The sequence below is a fragment of the Papilio xuthus genome, unplaced genomic scaffold (genome assembly GCF_000836235.2).
Source record: "Papilio xuthus unplaced genomic scaffold, Pxut_1.1 DF828142.1, whole genome shotgun sequence".
In the NCBI taxonomy this organism is placed as follows: domain Eukaryota; kingdom Metazoa; phylum Arthropoda; class Insecta; order Lepidoptera; family Papilionidae; genus Papilio; species Papilio xuthus.
In genome coordinates, this window is record NW_013530507.1 from 7,226,623 (window position 1) to 7,245,419 (window position 18,797).

At 46.3% G+C, this 18,797-nt stretch overlaps 4 protein-coding genes and 1 long non-coding RNA gene across 5 annotated transcripts in view; 4 read left to right on the forward strand and 1 right to left on the reverse strand.

Annotated features, from left to right (window-relative positions):
• LOC106114107 (general odorant-binding protein 1-like) lies at positions 1-1,468 on the forward strand. Its single transcript, XM_013307197.1, has 3 exons — positions 1-145; positions 307-487; positions 1,016-1,468. Exons 1-3 carry the CDS (start codon positions 17-19, stop codon positions 1,204-1,206), a joined length of 501 nt encoding a protein of 166 aa, XP_013162651.1. The 5' UTR covers positions 1-16; the 3' UTR covers positions 1,207-1,468.
• A 2,385-nt stretch (positions 1,469-3,853) lies between these two features.
• Positions 3,854-7,927, forward strand: Taz (tafazzin, phospholipid-lysophospholipid transacylase). The gene is made up of 6 exons (XM_013307533.1): positions 3,854-4,169; positions 6,251-6,376; positions 6,539-6,687; positions 6,763-6,857; positions 6,928-7,116; positions 7,201-7,927. Exons 1-6 carry the CDS (start codon positions 4,055-4,057, stop codon positions 7,412-7,414), a joined length of 888 nt encoding a protein of 295 aa, XP_013162987.1. The 5' UTR covers positions 3,854-4,054; the 3' UTR covers positions 7,415-7,927.
• Positions 7,928-8,091: 164 nt separating this feature from the next.
• Edc3 (enhancer of mRNA-decapping protein 3) lies at positions 8,092-11,900 on the reverse strand. Its single transcript, XM_013307077.1, has 7 exons — positions 11,541-11,900; positions 11,294-11,454; positions 10,340-10,450; positions 9,928-10,109; positions 9,384-9,843; positions 9,023-9,236; positions 8,092-8,915 (listed from the first exon to the last, which is right to left on the reverse strand). The coding sequence occupies exons 1-7, from the start codon at positions 11,693-11,695 to the stop codon at positions 8,666-8,668; spliced, it is 1,533 nt and encodes a 510-aa protein (XP_013162531.1). The 5' UTR covers positions 11,696-11,900; the 3' UTR covers positions 8,092-8,665.
• Positions 11,901-13,462: 1,562 nt separating this feature from the next.
• Positions 13,463-18,797, forward strand: part of LOC106114018 (endoplasmic reticulum metallopeptidase 1) — a 7,865-nt gene continuing 2,530 nt past the window's right edge. The window contains exons 1-10 of the mRNA XM_013307078.1: positions 13,463-13,786; positions 14,484-14,699; positions 14,783-14,930; positions 16,222-16,362; positions 16,465-16,621; positions 17,368-17,470; positions 17,556-17,676; positions 17,761-17,880; positions 18,123-18,572; positions 18,647-18,792. Of these exons, the coding sequence (XP_013162532.1) occupies positions 13,769-13,786; positions 14,484-14,699; positions 14,783-14,930; positions 16,222-16,362; positions 16,465-16,621; positions 17,368-17,470; positions 17,556-17,676; positions 17,761-17,880; positions 18,123-18,572; positions 18,647-18,792 (1,620 nt within the window). The 5' untranslated portion in view covers positions 13,463-13,768. The remainder of the gene's footprint in view (positions 13,787-14,483; positions 14,700-14,782; positions 14,931-16,221; positions 16,363-16,464; positions 16,622-17,367; positions 17,471-17,555; positions 17,677-17,760; positions 17,881-18,122; positions 18,573-18,646; positions 18,793-18,797) is intronic.
• LOC106114267 (uncharacterized) lies at positions 18,233-18,714 on the forward strand. The gene is made up of 3 exons (XR_001227713.1): positions 18,233-18,308; positions 18,393-18,572; positions 18,647-18,714. It is a non-coding gene; the product is annotated as an uncharacterized LOC106114267 (long non-coding RNA).

Consider the following 18,797-nt stretch of genomic DNA (forward strand, 5'->3'; position numbering starts at 1 on the left):
CTGCGAGTGCAACAGCATGAGGTGTACGGCGGCGCTGGCGGCGCTGGCAGTGTTAGCGGCGGCTCCGGGCGCCCTGGCCACCTCAGATATCATGAAGGACGTAACTCTCGGCTTTGGCGAGGCGCTGCAGCACTGCAGGGAAGAGGTAAGATAAAAAGTAATTTCTGATGGTCCCATAAATAAGTAATACTTAAATGTAATCAAGCTGCCGTCGTTATTTGGCTCATAAGAAGCGTTAAGTTTGTACGAAGGAGAAGTAGCAGAATCAGAGTAGTGAGATTAACAGTATGTTGTTGTCGCACGCAGAGCCAGCTGACGGAGGACAAGATGGAGGAGTTTTTCCACTTCTGGCGCGAGGACTTCAAGTTCGAGGAGCGCGCGCTGGGCTGCGCCATCCAGTGCATGAGCCGACACTTCGACCTGCTCACTGACACGCACCGCATGCATCGCGAAAACACTGACCGCTTCATTAAGTCCTTTCCCAACGGTAGGTACGGTGACGGTTTCCTTTTTGTGCCCTACTTACAAGAGTTTTGTTTTTTACTTAGAAGGTTATGTTTTTATTTTCGAGGGTATGTAAGAACTGCTTTATGCAATTGGGTTTGTTTGTAAATAATCTGTAAATACTACTCCCGGTCACCGTCTGCCGGTGGGCTTTGAAGTCGGGGCAGAACTAAGGCGACCCCGCTGCGTGCTTCCTGTAGGCCTAGGCGGGCCCTCAGCTGCCTTTACTCGGCATGGAGGAGCCGCGTGTATGTTGTTTGAGAAGCAGTAACAGTTATTTAGTAAGTTCACTAAGCTGATGGCCAACCGCCATTAAATGGAGAGGCACCTTGAGAGAGAGAGAGAGAGAGAGAACAGTTATTTAATAGTGCAGTAGAGCAGGCGGGGCGCTGTTACAATCTGTTATAATACATCATTAGATGGTTTAACCGATCCAAGCGCGCAAAACGCAGCATAACGGCAGCTGTAGCAGTAGTTTTGTAATTGTTTGTGTGTATGTGTGTGTGTGCAGGCGAGGTGCTGTCGCAGCAAATGGTGGACATGATCCACGCTTGTGAGGCGCAATACGACACCGAGCCGGACCATTGTTGGCGCATCCTGCGCGTCGCCGAGTGCTTCAAGGCAAGCTGCCAGCAGCGCGGCATTGCGCCCACCATGGAACAGCTAATGGCCGAGCTCATCATGGAAGCCGCAGAACGATAGCGCTTACCACCGACCAGCCAATGGACCGCTATATATAATGCTAAGCGATCATATATAATAGCTGTTAAAACCACTTTTTCACTAGTGCGACTATTACCGCGCTATGGATCTATTGTAAATCTACGTGTAATTTAGTTTTGTTTTCGGTATTGGTGTTACGGTCTTATAAGAGAGGGTAAAGAAGCCTTCCCCCACCCCCGGGACCGCGGGCTCTGCCACTCCCCGTTGACGACCTACGGCTTTGTGATATTGTTCCTCAATAAATATTATTGCAATTATACTGAAATCATTTTCTTTGCCTAATGCCACATCATGTAAAAGGTATGATTGTACACTGTACACTCCTGCTTTAGAAGCCCACCGGCTTGCCCGCCCGCTTGCCCGTCGGCTTGCCCGCCTGCTTGCCCGCCTGCTCTGCCTGAGCGTTGCCTCCTCACATGTTTTAAGACCGTTGATAGGGGGACAACTTACAGATGCACTCTAAAAGACAGAGATGGCGTTACGTTTTGCAGTTCTAATTTAGAAAACTCAGTCTCTGGCAAACCTAACAAATTAAACACCTTCGAGGTTACACTGCATAAGTTGGAAACATACAATGTGACCGCTGCAATTATTTAACAAGAGGCAGAGGCGCGGGGCGCGGGGCGCGGGGCGCTAAGTCGCTCAACTGATTGACCTACTCATGTGTACAATTGGCGGGTAAGGGTTTTCCAGCGCGTCACCGCATACTATTCGCAAAGTGAAGTACGACAACGGCGCGCGACTTCAGCCGCCGTCGCTGGGTCTTTCCCAACGAATACTTTGGCATTGCACACGCGCCAGCGTGCGGCGGGCGGCGGGTGGCAGATGGCGGGCGATACAGTGCTCGCACATCGCACAATCAAATATTGCATTTTTATATTCCAAGAACAAAAACAAAAACCTAACTCACGCCCGTACCAAAGAGTAGGGTGGGCAGAGACCACGGACGTACATTTAGCGTGGTCCTCGCGCCCGGGGTTCTGTGTCACCTCTGTTACTTTGATTATAGATAATATATGGGGAAAAATCCTAAGCCTAGCGATTCCTGGAAATACTTATGGATAAGGATAAGTGCAATGCAAATTGCGAGAGAGGGAAACTACGTCCGTTTTGTTTTGCGGACGGTACCACAGCGTGCGAACGAGCCGTATATAAACATGTCAGAGCAGCGACGCGGGCCAGTTCGCTTTTAGTGTCGGCTCCGGATTCCGGCGGTGGGATGCGCGCGGCTTTGCTGGTGGTGTGCGCGATTGCGGCAGCCCTGGCGGTGCCCTGCCCGCCGGCCTCGCAACTCCTCGCTCCCGCAACCAACACCGCAGCGCGGGCGCCCCGGCCGCTGCCGATGCTGCTACCCCGGCGGCGGCAGTTCCTGATGCGTGCGCCGCAGCGGCACGCATACGACGACCGCCACTACTACGACCTCCTCTACGAGTTCAATGTGTTCGCAGACGATTACGGCGCCGGATAAAACTGTTGATGTCACTTGTCGGCATCTTCAGATAAATTAAAGTGGCCCAAATAAAGGATTTCTTTATTTCATTCCGTTTATTTTGAGCAGACTTCAAAAGGAAAGTGGTTATCAATTCGTCTGTATTTTGTGTCTATTATATTGTGTTTATTTAAGATAATTGATATGAAGGATCGAATTAATTTTTTACCAGGATTAATTGTTGTACTTAATGAACGGTTTTCATAGTGTCAGAGTGGACGTATATAAAGAACAACTGTAAACTATCGGAAGTCGTTCTTCTACTAAAATTAATCGAACAAATAAGTAACATACATTACGTGTTTTATTACTTTTAAAATTTAATACAAATATTTGGCAATTTCTCACACAATTAACTAAAAAACATTAAAATATTTCTTTTTGTTTGTCAAATTCAAAATTTATGGTTTTATGTTTTATTTCTTTGTGTATTATAGTTTTAAAGAATAAAGTAGAAATAAAAAGACACACATTTTATTTTATTGTAATTTAAAAACAATAATCACGAAATTTTCGATTGCAAGTTCTATGAGGTAAATCGTCAAAAATCGAAAATTTTCATAAACGATTTTATTCACCCAATCTATCGTGAATTGTCAAACTAATTAATCTGAAATAGAAACACTATAATAGGAGGTATGAAATTGTTTTTTTTTTAATTTTTCACCAATACCTTGATGCTAGGCTCGATTACAAGAGTATTCCAAGACTCATGTCAGGTTTGGCGGCATACAGTATATTGCAGTATATTTTGTTTTTGTAGCTGTATAGGTTGAAAATCCTGTTTCGCACAAGTACCACTTTTAGTATTTCACAAATTAATAATCCTGATTTCCTGACCCGCCACCCCCCCCCATACCCTCCTCATCCATAAAACCTCACTTTGAGAATAGATTACAGCGACATCTAGCTTTCTTTTATAAAACCCTATTTTTAGTGTTGCAATTCGCATTGGTTTAGTGGTTTTGTAATTAACTTTCAATATACCACTTAAAAGCTTTGAAAATAGTCAGTACACAGTTTAACAAAAATAAAGTACGCTCCTGATTCTTATAAAATAAAAACAAAACAAACCAAAGAGTTTATAATGGAAAAGCAAATGGATGGGAGATGGCTACACAGTGTTATGTCTTTTTCACATTAATTAATCAATGTCAGACAAAAATGTCATTTGATTTCATATCATATCGAAGTGGAACAAGTGCATATTGGTGGGTGCCGAAGAGTTGTTGAATTTTATGATCTTGATGAGAGGAATCATGTTAATGTAGTGGAGGCGAGCGGTGCCGAGCAGAGGTCAACGGTGGCGGACGGCGGAGAGCGGCGTCAACACGCAGCATGGGCTACGACATCGGGTGGATCATCCCGAGGCTGCGCAACCCGGGCCGCCTGTGGACGTGTGCTAGCTCCATCACGGTAGCGGTCGTTGGATTATTTAGTAAAATTATTATTGGTAAGCCGACAAAACCACAAAATATTTTGGTAAAACTATCCTATTTATTGGCTGCTCCACTCATTTTGTAACATGTATTAGGTAATTAGTACTCTTGCGTGTTACAGGTATGCTTTCATAAGCGTAACCTGAATCAGAATTTACTAGTCAGATATAATTTTTAATTTGCATTTTTTAATAATTACTTTTATGAGATAAAAAGTTAATATATAATATTTGCTAAATTTTTTCCTACTGACAATATAATTTTTATGCCATGCTGATTTTACAAGAATTGTAATTAGCTTTTATCTAATTACATATTTTATTGCAAATATAATAAATCATGACATGGCATTCATTTTGGTGGTTTGGTTGTTGTGTAAAGTTATTTTACATATTAAACCTCTTTGGAGGACATTGCCAAAGAGGTTGCACACTGCTAACTAAAAACCATTGAACTTTTGATTAAGAAAAAAAAATGTAAAAAGAGAGGATTACGTGAGAAGTGAAAGAGTTGACAAGACATAGAAATAGTTGATGATCGGGTCAAGGTTGCTGGAGTATCCTGGATGCATGTAGCAAAGGACCAGTCATTGTGGCATATTTTGTTGGAAGCCTATGCCCAGCAGTGGGCATCATATGGCTGAGGAGGGAGAGAAATAGTCATAATTTTATTTTTTAAATTGATGTAAAGAAATTTATCAGATATAAAGTATTCATTACAAAAATGTATTATTTCTTCTACATATACCGCTGACTAAATTCAAAATTTACAAGTTTTTAGGACAAGGACAGTGTTTCCCAATTAGTATATTATAGTAAGTGAAGTTGCCTGGGTACAAGGGGTACGTACGGCTATCAGTAAAAACAAGAACAATGTCGAAAACATTATTTTATTACTATCATCCAATTGGTCCAGGCATATGAGTGTGAAGAAACAGACATACACGTAGTGATATAGTATGATTGCTATAATAACAGGTACGCAGGTTTGAAGTCTTTTTTGTAGTGGTATGCAACAAAAACTAATTGGGAACCACTGGAGTGGAAGAAGTCAGAAGTGCCTTAGAATGATGACTAATCATACAATAATGAAGATTTCAATTACCAATAATTTGTAAACTACAAGGTGTTACAATTTGTAGATGGTCACGCACCCAGATAACATGGGATAGCCAAAGATAGTGGTATCACTCTCTTAGATAATTTGTGCTTATGAATTTGGCAACATAGATATAATATTATGAACTACAGATATCTAATCCAAAGCAAAGTCCACCGGATCTTTTATGAAAAATATGTTATCAGTGTTGTCATTTACATGTTACAAAAATTGTATTAAACTTTTTTCTTTTGTTTATATTTTAATTTAAGTAATATAACAAAAACAATACTCAAAACTGCATCTCTGTTTTATATATTTTGTTTTTTGTTCAATATAAGCATAAATAATATGAATTTAATAATAATAGAGTAATGAAATTGCAATATCAGACTTGTGTTTGGGCACACAATTTATAGTGTACATAAGTTGGGCAATACATTTGTTTTGAAATGACAAATGTAGATTAGTTAAATGATAAATGTGAGTTACTGCAACACCAGCTACTATCTCCATTCCTCATATGTTATAATTTCATATCACCGCTGGCTAAGATATGTTTTGATAAACAAAATACAAGGAAAATAGGCTTTTATCTTTTATTTTCAAGGCTTGCTAGTTTTCGGTCTGCTAGACTCATCGAATTCTTCTTAAAAATAACTGGCAGAATGGTTAGTAACTTATTACCTGTCTTGTTGTCAAATACTGTCTTTGAGCTGCGTGCAGTACTGGACAGTACTTGGCCATTGTAACATTACTTTATTTTTCTAAAATAAACATGGCTTAAGTTACAAGTAAGGACAAAAATTGTAAGTTTATTACGGTGTTTGTACTATATATATATATTCATATACATGTCATAAAAAAAGGTTATTTTAATATTACAAACAGACACTCCAATTTAATTTATATGTATCTCCATCTCTTAAATCCCAAACAAATGACTTTGTCTCTTTCTATAAATAAGAGTTGTAAGTGAGAGTGAGAGTGTTTGCAGAGTTCCTGAACAAGACGACGGTGCACAACCGCGAGGCCCTGGCGCGCGCCGTGCGCCGCCCGCCCGGCGTGCCCCTGCTCACCGTCTCCAACCACCACTCTTGCTTCGACGACCCCGGCCTCTGGGGTGAGCCATCCTCGATCATCCATCTCGTTACACGCATGTCTTCATAAATTCTCTTCAAACAAGTTACTTTTTTTGTAACCGCACGTATGTAACGGCAATAATTTTGTTAATTTTGTGTGTGTTCTGTGTCGGTGCGGTGATGTGCGGTTTGTGGGTGAGCAGGCGTGCTGGAGGCGCGCACGCTGATGAGTCGCGCGCGCATGCGCTGGGCGCTGGCGGCGCACGACATCTGCTTCACGAACGCGCTGCACGCGTGCTTCTTCGCGCTCGGCAAGTGCGTGCCCGTGGTGCGCGGCGCCGGCGTGCACCAGGTACCGCCCGCACCTCCACTCCTCCACCTTCTGCCGTCGCCTCCTCCTTAACCTCGGTCCGACGTCGCGTTACAGCCCGCCATGGACTTCTGCGTGGAGCGGCTGGCGCTGGGCGAGTGGGTGCACATCTTCCCCGAGGGCCGCGTCAACGTCGACAAGGAGAACATCAGGCGAGTCCCGAGCCGGTCGCGGAGACGCACGGCGACACTGATCCGCCGCTAAGCGAGGGGTTCGGTGCAGGTTCAAGTGGGGCGTGGGCCGGCTGGTGGCGGAGAGCTGGGCGCGCGGCCGCACGCCGCTCGTGCTGCCCGTCTGGCACGAGGGCCTCGACCGCGTGCTGCCCAACGTCGAGCCCTACCGCCTGCGTCTGCGCAAGCGTCTGCAGCTGCGCGTCGGCGAGCCCATCGCGCTCGCGCCGCTGCTGCACAGGTGCGCCCACTCACCCACACTCCCCCGCACCTTTGTTGTTGGTACGAGCGAGTCTCTTCTATGTCCTCCGCATCTCCTCTGCAGGCTGCACTCCGCCAACGCCTCCGAGGAGGAGACGCGCCGCGTCGTCACCGAGCGCATTCAGCTCGAGCTGCACCGCCTGCGCGACGCCGCGCGCGCCCTCCTGCCCGCCGCGCCCACCGCCCTCGCCGCGCCCACAGCGCTCGCGGCGCCCACAGCGCCCACAGCGCCCACCACCCGCCTGTGCAACGGCACGGAGCGCGAAAAGGACGCCTAGGCCGCGCGCGCACACATATCTTTCTAAGCACAAATGAGGCGCAGACAAACTACAGATATTCGGTGTGAAGTGAGTGCAGTTCGGAGTGACGTCTCTCCTCCGTCTCCCCTCCATCTCCCCCCGTCTCCCCGCGTCTCTCCCACGTCTCTCCCACGTGAACACCTCTCCCGAGAGTTTAGCTAATTTTTGTATATTTTTTAAGGTCGGCGGTCGCGGCTCCATCTCCGATGCGATGCCAACTTTTATATGACCCTTTGATATTTTTATAGTTATATTTATGTATAAAGAAATAGCATCATGAGGCAACGGTCGTTACGATAATTGTATGGAGCGGTGCAGACAACTTACATTTTTGATGACGATTGTATTTAAGATGCACAGTGAAATATGTTTTGTGAGTCAGCGGAGACGCGGCTCCACCTCCACCTCCGCCTCCACCTCCACCTCCGCCTGTACCGCTCGCTTTAAGGGTTCGTGTATTTTATTAAGGAAATAAATCAATGGATCTATTTACGATGACTTTTATTGATCGCCTCCTTTCAATTGTTAGTAATAAGTAAGTGAGTGTGGCGGAGAGAGCGGCTGGCATTCATCATGTGCGTCTCAGTGTAGGTGAGGTGAGTCCGCCTACTTGTGTACAGATCGTGCGGGGTCTATATAATTTAATAAAATGGTAATTACACTTTCCGCACCTCATTTATTCGTACTCATTAAATACGATGTTTTACTTAAAAATTCATTCAATAACATTTACAATAATAATAGTTTTAAAGTCCGCGTTGAGTCGAAACAACACTTCTATACATTACAGTCGAGGAGATTTTGTTCGTGTCATTTACATATTTACAATGGTCAAATCATTTCAAATAACTCGGAGAAACCAGAAAAAATGTGAAACGTGTAGCGGCCATTTACAACATGTGGAGCGACGAGTGTAAGACGGCTATTACTACGACACCCCGCCCTCCTCCGACACCCCGCCCTCCTCCGACACCCCGCCCTCCTCCGACACCCCGCCCTCCTCCGACACCCCGCCCTCCTCCGACACTAATGCACTCTACAACGTGTCACATTTTCTTCCTCTCCAACTATAAAATTTTAAACATATCAGAATTTGGCACAACGCTTAGGGAGAACATCCGTACAATTTAATAAATGTGCCATGTACACACATATTTTGCTTACATTTAACATTTTAAAGCCGAACAAAATGAATGGTGTTTATCGGCGGCGGGCTGGGGGCGGGGGTGGCTAGTCGGCGGGGTGCAGCGGCAGCAGCGCGCCGGCGGCGAAGGGCGTGCGGTACTGGATGCCGAGGTCGCGGAAGAGGGCGGGCGGCGGCGCCACGTCCGCCAGGTGCAGCCGCCCCAGCGCCGCCGGCACCGCGCCCGGCAGCACGCCCTGCACCGCCGCCCGCGCGCTCAGCCCCGCCCACCCGCACGCAGGCGGCTCCAGCGCCAGCGCCGCCCCGCGCGCGCCCCGCGCCCACGCCAGCGCCTCCCTGCACACGCACATCGACAGCTTCACACACGCTTCTTACATTTCCATGTTTGCCACCTGTTTCGCAAGACAATTCATATTTGTAGAACGTAAGGAAGGCGCACTGACTGGTAGCGAGGCTGAGCATGCTCGGCGTCGGCGTCGGCGTCGGCGGCCCGCTCGGGGTCGTGCAGCGCCAGCAGCACCAGGTCGGGGCGCGGCAGCTCGTCCGCGCGCCGCACACACCCCGCCCCCAGCGCCCGCACCTCGCGCCGCACCGCCCCCGCCCCGCACTGCCCGCCCTCCCCGCACTGCTCGCCCTCCCCGCACTGCCCGCACTCGCCTGCGCGCCGCCAACACAACAACTGACTATTTTTTAAACATATTAAAAACATGTTAAATCTAATAAACCTACGACTTTAAAAAAATTATTCCGTTAGAGATTTTGTTTACTTTTCCAATAATATTTATACTAAGAGCGTGCGGTTACCGGCGAGCAAGACAAAGGCGCGCGCGCCGTGCGAGGCCAGCAGCCGCGCCGCCAGCACGGCCGCGGCGCCCGTGCGGTGCGGCCCCGCCACCGCCACGCACACCGGCGCCTGGTGCGCGTTGCGCCAGTCCAGTCGCCGCCCGCCCCCCACCAGCTGCAGCGCCACGTCCGCCGCCGCCCGCGCCAGCAGCACCAGCGCCGCCTCGCCCGCGCCGCCCGCCCAGCCCCGCAGCCCCGCCCACAGCCGCCGCCGCGCCTCCCCCGACACGCCCGGCACCGCCGCCCCCGCCTCCGTGCGGTACTCGCACGCGCGCAGCTCCGCCGGCACCGCCGTGCCCGCGCCCGGCCCCGGCCCCGGCCCCGCCAGCACGTTCTCGTCGTGCCGCAGCCGCGCGCCCGCCTCGTCCGCCGCGCGCACCACGTCTGGTCGCGCGGCGCTGCGCATCTGCTCCCAGAGAGCCTGCACACCGTTCATGCGATTCACGTGTTCGTTTATTGCGCGCCCTGAGGCCAGAGCCTGCGCACTCCTAGTGCGGAGGTTTACCTGTTTGTCGAAGAGCGCCAAGTTGCCCTCGAAGTCGAAGTCGTCGTTCAGCGCGGACTCGGCGTCGTCGCCGAAGCAGGCCTCGTTGCGGCGCCGCGCCTTCTCCTGCGCCCCGCCCCGCCCCCTGCTCGCCCCGCCCCCCGCGCCCCCAGCGCCCCCCGACCCCGCCCCCGCGTATCCGCCTGCGCACACCACGACCACACACCCCATATTATACACAGCTTAAATTAGAAGATTAAAATAACAGTTGACCACTTTATGTAGTAAATATAACGATAAAAATTTCAAATTGTAAACATATGTGTACAATAAAATACAGAGAGCCGGCAGAGAAGATCCCAAGCAGCCGTCAGCGCATCTGTACCAACATAGCGATTTATCTTTGTGAAGAAGACACCGGCAAGATGTTTACCTGAATGACTAATATTCTTATTGTTTCGGGGTCCTTGTATATCTATGGGCTTGCTCCGGCATGGCCCGGCACTCCCCGCGCCCCCCGGCTGCACACCGCTCACATTGCTCACTGAACACACAAATTGTGCAACAACTTAAATACATTGGAATAATTGATTGTTTGTTACAACCTGACATATTGTGACACATGAAATTCTAATAAATAATTTGAAAAAATCTAAGCATTTCATTATTGATTAATTATTGCATTTGTTAAAGGTAAGAAATTATGTGATAAGCAAAAAAATCCCAGCCTTGGCAATATGATATCTATCTGTGTGCTGAGCATGCCAGTGTTATAACATTGTGGCCCCCTACAATGCCAGCCATAGTCAGTCATAATTAACATGAACAAAAACGAGACATTGGTTTTTTTGAGATAATTAACATGTAGTCAATGAAAAATAAAACTTTTTAAGTTCTTTCTCCAAATAAAATCCGTAAGACTACTTTCTCTGATGGCGACGTGGTGGTGAGGATGTGGTCTCGCTCTTGCACACTGCTTGCGTCAACCAACTCAACTTCTTACATTTTCGCGCGGCTAAAAAAACGGGACAGTCCCATTCAAAACTGGATCTCTGGTCACATTAATTATAATTTATGCTAGTCCATAAAAGCAATACCATTTTTGCGATACATATTCCTATGAAAAGAGTGAAAAAATGTGTACAGAGTACAGACAGCAATCACACCTACATTAATAGGGACCACTATATTTTGTACCATTAAATGTAACTACATGTTGTTTAACTAAATTATTTGCTAAGATTGTTATGTTGTTGGTTGTTGTGGATCATTGATAAAATTGAAACACTTGTTAAGATAAATATAGTGGAAATTCTGTCAACATCCAAGCAATATTATTACATATGGTTTTCACTGTCCATGTAATAAAATGTAATTAAAAAGTTACCAGTATTGACCAAATTTGATGGATTAGCCTGCAAATTCTCACAAACGGTAGCCCGCTGCCCCTTCTTGTTACTCTTAGTGACTGAGACTGTGCTGTGTGTTTGTTCAGCAGGTGCGCTTTGTGACTCTTCTATGATCTTTAACTCCTTTATGTCAACGGCACTGGAAAATTGTTACGTTACTTAGTTATGGTTATTGATATAAGTTACCACAAAGTTGTTACGGATAAATAAAAATAATTGCCTTACTTAAGCGTAACCTTAGACTTTGGATAGGGAAAACCGTTTCTAAAGGCCTTTGTTAGCGTTATTGTACTGCCATCTGTTTCCACAATTGTTCCTTGGTAACAGCCCAGAGGCTCACCACAATTTACGGACACAGCATAACCGACCCAACTGGACATATTTACGTTTTATTCTAAACAGGTGACTAACAAAACATCTATTAATCAAATAATTGTCGTCATTATAATTCACGTCAGTGATTTGTATAAAATCAGACGAGAATATACCCAGTTAATGTAATGAAAAAATTGTGACAAATAATAAAGATACAAAACAAGAACAACGCGATTCGTTACTTAGGTTATAAAAATAAAATTTATGAGATTTGACATATTATTGTCAATATGGCTTCTCATGTCATACAGTTCTTTTTTTTATTTTATGACCTAGTAACATAGACCTTTAGGTATTATCTCATTTGGAAGTCATACAATTCGACAAGGACCGTTCAAAGAGTAAAGAGCATTCAATAAAAATAGGTATTTTATATACTTTTTGATAGGTACAGTAACTCTCTAGGGGAGACCCAATGAGACCATACAAATACGGTCCATTTTACGGATTGTCCCACAAAACTCATTTTTAATTATCTTTGCTGGACATTAAAATATATGAAAGTATATTCATTTTAAACCTAAAACTATTATCTATCTGGTCAAAAAGTTCTAATCCCGTTGTCAGAATTTTTTGAAATTTGGTACATAGCTTTAGTTCTCATGAAAAGCCACTTTTTCCATTTCGTGTCGTTGTGAATTCAAGATAGCCCGTTACAAAATGGCGGATGACATTTTTGCACAAATCCCACAACATGGCTATCAAATCAAAAAGATTTGACTAGTAGAACGTGACAGAATCCAAGAATTAGCTTCAAAATAATTGCTGAAAGCAGGAACAGACTTAAAAATATTATTTTTATTTTACTTGTTTAAATATTACAGTTTTCCAAATTCTTTTAGAATTGTTTTTTCAACTTTCGGAAAACAGTAATTTCTGTTTCTTATGGTGTATAGCATTTATTTATCCCTATATTTGATGTTTATATAATTTTTACTGGACCCAATCTTTTTACTCCCTCCTTCACATTTATTATTTTTAAATTGATTTCTCTTGCCTATTGCGTTTTCAAAACATTAATTTAGTATAGTAAAGCACATAGCTTACGAAGAACAATTAAACTTTCATTCTTTTTTCTTATTTTTTTTATTATAATATAAGATTCCTAACTATATAATCATCTTAGTATGAAAAACACGCGTTTTTATATCTCTTACCAAGGAAAGACAGTAACTCTTTTTAGGTAATAAATGGAGAAAAGTTTAATAAATAAGCAAAATAAATAATTTTCTTTATAATTTTTGTGTTTCTTTTATTTCAATCATAAAACAAAGTATATTTCAGTTAAAACACATTTTAATACAGAAACAGTACGAATTTGGGGTGGTCGGAAACTGTACCCTAAGGGTGGTCGATAACTATCAAGTTGTATGCCTATAACTGTATGCAGTGCATATTTTCAGACAGTTGTAGACCACCATATTTTAAGCCTTAAGGAAGTAATAACCGAAATTATAACACAAAAGATAACAAAGCCCTTAAAATTTTAATAAGTAGCTTTGCGCCGGTTAAGATAAGATAAGATAAGCCTTTATTCGCTGACCAAATTTTAAATTCTACGGCCACAACCATACGACCTTAGCTAAATCTAAGGCTTTCGATAATTTACAGTCATTTATTGATTTTATTTTAATTTGCCAAAGCGTTAGGAGTATAATAAACAGGGCTTTTTTTATTTTTTCACATGGTACGTTTTATATACTCTTTGTGGTACATGTCGGGGAATTTTTTTATTTGACAACACTCCTGTTAGCTGTCAACCAACTGACCAACTGTCAACCAAGTCTGATAATTTGTGAGGTCCACACCGGTCTGCTGATATCTATTCCTTAGGTTTTTCATTAGTTTTCGATAGGTTTTCGAAAATTTCAAATAATGATTTTATAACAATAAAAATGTAGCATACCAGTGAGGTTTATAATTCTATGAATTAACATTTTAAATCTGAAAATAGAAATTGTAAGATCTTATACGGAATGTAAGAACGTTTGTGTGTGTTTTCTTTTTTATGCTGCCTAGTGGGAGAGAAATAAAACAATAATTACAAATACATTACTACTATTTCAACTAACTCAGTTATGATTTCTCAAGCAATGGTAAGGGTTTTGAGACAATATTTTTTGTTCTTTCATTTTTTTGTTTTAATGTTTGTCTTGCAGTTTCCATTATTTCCGAGATTTCCCGATCTTTTCTCATTTTTGGAGATCTTCACTTGAGAAAACAGTAACTCAGACTGAATAGATTTAACCAAGACTAACTCTTTAAGTAGCCATGCTATGAATAGGATTTATGGCTTAAAATATTCCTAAATATTTATCAACGCAAAACAATAACCAAACAAGTACAAGGGAGCCGCCATATAATATAATGACAATTGCATAACCTAGTCCTTACGCGGCACTCATCTGTGGTAAATAAACAATGCCCATTTATGGCATAGTCATTGTGTAAAAAATAAGAGTAATGGTGTTTAGACATTCAAAATGATTAGTAGATTATACAGGAGTTCATATTGTTATGTATCATATGCAGATTTAAAATATTTTGCAAATTATAACCTGTGTACAAAGTGGTCTCAAACTTTTGGCCGACAGTGTATAGAGGTATCTCACTTGTTCAGGTTAAACTTTATATCAATATTTGAGACATTTGAAAACTAAACCATAATCACCAAAAGATGTACACTTGTGACAGATAACGGTATTCATAATTATGGGTAATTATGAATGAAATTTTTTAAAGGAAAGTGGTTGTAAAATATGATCCTTTAGGTAGATAAGGTCTGTTCGTCAGGAGGAGAGGGTTGAGGGAGCGGAGAAGGCGCTTCGCGGCGCAGTGTCGGCGCGCTGGGCGATGGCCGCGGTAGCGAGCACGGCGCTTTTGCTGCTGCTGGCGGCGGCGGCCGAGCGCCGGCTGCCCGCGCCGCGCCGGGCACCGCCCAACGCTGACGCCTTTGACGGTTACAGGGCGCACGCCCATCTAGTGAATCTTACCTCTATCGGAGCCCGGGTAATGAACGTGTGCATGTGGTGTGTAGGGTTGGTAACGGAGTGGGTAGTGAGGTGAGGTGAGGCATTGTGCGGTATGCGCAGGTGGCCGGCAGCTACGAGAACGAGGTGGTGGCGGTGCGGTGGGCGGTGCAGGCGCTGCGCCAGGTGGCCGCGCACGCCTCGCCACACAACTCCCTCGAGATCGACGTGCACTCGGCCAGCGGCGCCTTCCCTCTCACCTTCCTCGACGGTCAGCACTACCTTTGTAAATCGCCAATTTTACTGTATGTACGTCCAGTTCAGCCCCGGATGAGAACCGAGTCCGGACATACAGATTTAATGCACGGGAGGTGCACCCCCAATGCCGAGCACATGGAAATATAACCACCTAATGCTGGTTAACAAAAATTGATTCTATTTGTACCAATATCTTGACTTATATTTGCGCTTAACTATGTAGTTAGGTGAGTGACTAAGCAACATTTAGACGGGTAACATATGTGTGTATGTTGTGGTGAACGATTGTAATAAGGCTACCAGGTGAGCATTACGTGCCCCTTAGTCTTCTACATTTTCTGCTTGCGGTGGGTTTTGCACAGAACACGTGTGCTCTACATATTCCTGTTTTTGTTCTGCAATGAAGCGTTAGCCTAATAGTTAAGGGTACGGATTTCCGATCACGAGGTCGGGGGTTCGAATCCCGCCATTCAACTATTGTTGTAAACCATATCCTAGCACAAGCCTAGAACTTAGTTGGAATGGTAAAATAAATATTAGTAAATTTACAAAAAAATCTGCTAATATTTTTAATAAAAATGAACATGATGTGATATCAGGCACAGGCTGTTCTCTGGTCATGGTCGTAGATACGAACATTACTATGAATAAACATATCAATTAGAAAGGCATCTTAATACGTTTACTTAACTTTACTTAATTTTACTTAAAAATGAATAATATATAATACATTATTTTCAGTTAAAATTCTATATACATTCAATTAATGCCGATTTAAATTTTTCTAATGTTGTGTGAATTGACCTAATTGACCCCATGATTAGTGCGGCACGACCCCCCCCCCCCCCCCCCCCCCCCCCCCCGCCTGCACCTTTACATTACTAACCATAAATGAAATCTATATAATTAAAAGAAAATCAATATTCATTTAAATGCATATCAGACGATACTTACTCCGATAGAGGTCAACTGGCAGAACTATATGTCCAATGTGAGGAACTAGAACGTAACTGAACTCCGCAGTTCACCTCCTCTGTGGATTATCAACGTATTGGACACATCTGTGATGCGACAATGCGCAGACAATAGTCATCGGCGCGCTGCGCAGTGCCCTCTTGCCACTCTCGCGAAGCTAAGAGCCGCCGAGATATCTGACAACTACTGTAATGTTTCATCGATAGCGTAATTCTCGCTTTACGATATAATATATTATTATTTGAAGTGTAAAACAAGGTACTGCGTGCAGTTACGCTATGGCTATGGGCTACGGTAGAGCGTGGTAGAGCGGCGTGTGTCGTGTGCAGGAATGAACAACGTGTACCGCGACGTGCAGAGCGTGGTGGCGCGCGCACGCGGCCGCGGCGGGGAGACGTCGCGCGCGCGCCGCCCCTCCCGCACCGCCCTGCTCCTCAACTGCCACTACGACACTGTGCCCGGCAGCCCCGGTACTTGACTTATTCTCGTACACATGTGTACCGGCCGCCTCGCTCCCCGCCGAGGGTGGGGGTGGGTAGCGGGTGAGAGCAACGGTCGCGGTGCGTGCGCAGGCGCGAGCGACGACGGGGCGGGGTGCGCGGTGGCGCTGGAGGCGCTGCGGGCGCTGGTGGCGGCGCCGCGCCCGCTGCGCCACGACCTCGTGCTGCTGCTCAACGGCGCAGAGGAGAACATCCTGCAGGCCTCGCACGCCTTCATCACCACTCACAAGTACTTACTCTCCCTCCCTCTTCCGCTCGCCACACTCAACTCTACAATATTCTTATTAATAAAATAAATAACCTAGAAAATGTATGTATGTATGTATGATTGTGCGCTGGACCGGGCGAGCAAAAGACAACATGCATGTTCCGCAGTGTTATGTATGTAGGTAGTTGCAAACTTTGTCAGTTAACTGCCTGAGTAGTTAGGCTAATGTACTTGTTTTAGTATAGGAATTTCGTTTTAAATTCATATCAAAAGGAGATTTTTTACTTATATTGTAAAAAATCTCCTTTTGATTTGTGTAGCGCCGACTGAAATATTTTGTTAAATATACTCACAACTTGAATTTTTTTAAATATTTCGTTTCGTTCCCGATGCTTTCGATACGCTTTGTTGTAAAATATCTTTCACTCGGAAAATACCCTGATCCAAATGTACATACACTTTCGCGGTATTTGTGTTCTGTTGCCGATTTATACAACTAAATACTTGCTGAGCTCATTATTACAAAAATACCAAATATATTAATCTATAACATACGGGGTTTAAAATTTAAAGGAAATGTTTTCTTTAGTAACTCTAAAGCGTAATTAAGATAATTGTATAAAATGTAACGTCTCATTATTGTGCTTACTATTGAAGTTAATTGCGAATATATGGCGCACATCGGAACAAGGAACCGTGTGTTGCAACAATAAGAGGCGCGTCAGATGTGAGAACAGTCGGTAAGCACGGAGCGGTGCGGGCGGCAGGTGGGCGCGGGACGTGCGCGCCTTCGTCAACATCGAGGCGTGCGGCGCGGGTGGGCGCGAGGTGCTGTTCCAGGCGGGCCCACACGACCCTTGGATGCTGGAGGTGAGGGCGCCGCCGCCAGACCCGTGGCGCAGCTCGGAGGAGTTGCGCGCCGTGTCACGTGTCACACGCCGACTTCACTCTGCAGGTGTACGCTGGCGCGGTGCCGCACCCGTTCGCTTCCTCGCTGGCGCAGGAGCTGTTCCAGAGCGGCCTCATCCCCGCCGATACCGACTTCCGCATCTTCCGCGACTTCGGCGGCCTCTCGGGTGAGTGGCCGCCCCCACACCTCCTCCTACCGTAACCGCCGCACACGTGGCAGTGGAGGAGGTAGTGCAGAGCGCGTGTTGCAGGCATGGACCTGGCGTGGAGCAGCAACGGCTACGTGTACCACACGCGGCTGGACACGGCGGCGCGCGTGCCCCTCGCCGCGCTCCAGCGCACCGGTGACAACGTGCTGGCGTTGCTGCAAGGTGCCCCCGCTTCCCCCGCTTCCCCCACTCTCATTTTCTTATGATTTTCAATTTCTATATCTATCTACCTATCCATTATCTATAGAGAAAAAAAATATTACAGTGAAATTTTTCTTTTCCTACTTTAAGGCGCTGTAATTATTGTTTACAAAATTAAATGTTGCACCATGCATCATGTGGTGAGTGGAGGAGGAAAGCGATATCGATGAATGAGACATGTTGCGTGTGCACACGTACCGCAGGGCTGCTGGCGCGGCCCGAGCTGGCGCGCGAGCCCGAGCGCGCGGCCGCGGCGCCGGTGTTCTTCGACGTGCTGGGTGTGGCCGCGGTGGCGGTGCGCGCGCCCGCCGCGCTGCTGGCCGCCGTCGGCGCGCTGGCGCTGCTGCTGCTGCGATTGCACCTCACCGCCGTGCACGCCCGCGCCCAGCGTACGTCTCGACCGCTGCACGCCCACCCTCCGCCTAAATGCCGTGTTGCCAACGTAGTATCGGAGCCACGATTCGACCTTACAGTATACATGAAGCGAGGCGAGTGGGCGCGCGTGGTGTGCGGCGCAGGAGCGGCAGTGGGCGCGGGACTGGCTGGCGGACTCGGCGCCAGTGCGGCGATGGGCGCGCTGCTGCACGAGCTCGGGGCCCGCCTCGCCTTCTACTCTCGCCCGTGGTTGCTGGTCCCTTTGTACGCGCTACCAGGTGCGGGGCAGGGGGGTGGGCGGTAGGATCGAGGCGCTGCGAGCGGCGGCCGCTGAGCTGTGTTCTGTGCGCAGCGGTGTGCGGCTGCTGGGGCTCGGCGCGCTGGACGTGGGCGCGGGCTGTGGGCGCGCGCGGGGCGGCGGTGCGCGGCTGGTGGCGCGCGCGCGCTTGCGGAGAGGCGGTGTGCGCGTGGGGCGGGCTGGCGCTGGCGGCGTGCGCGGTGCG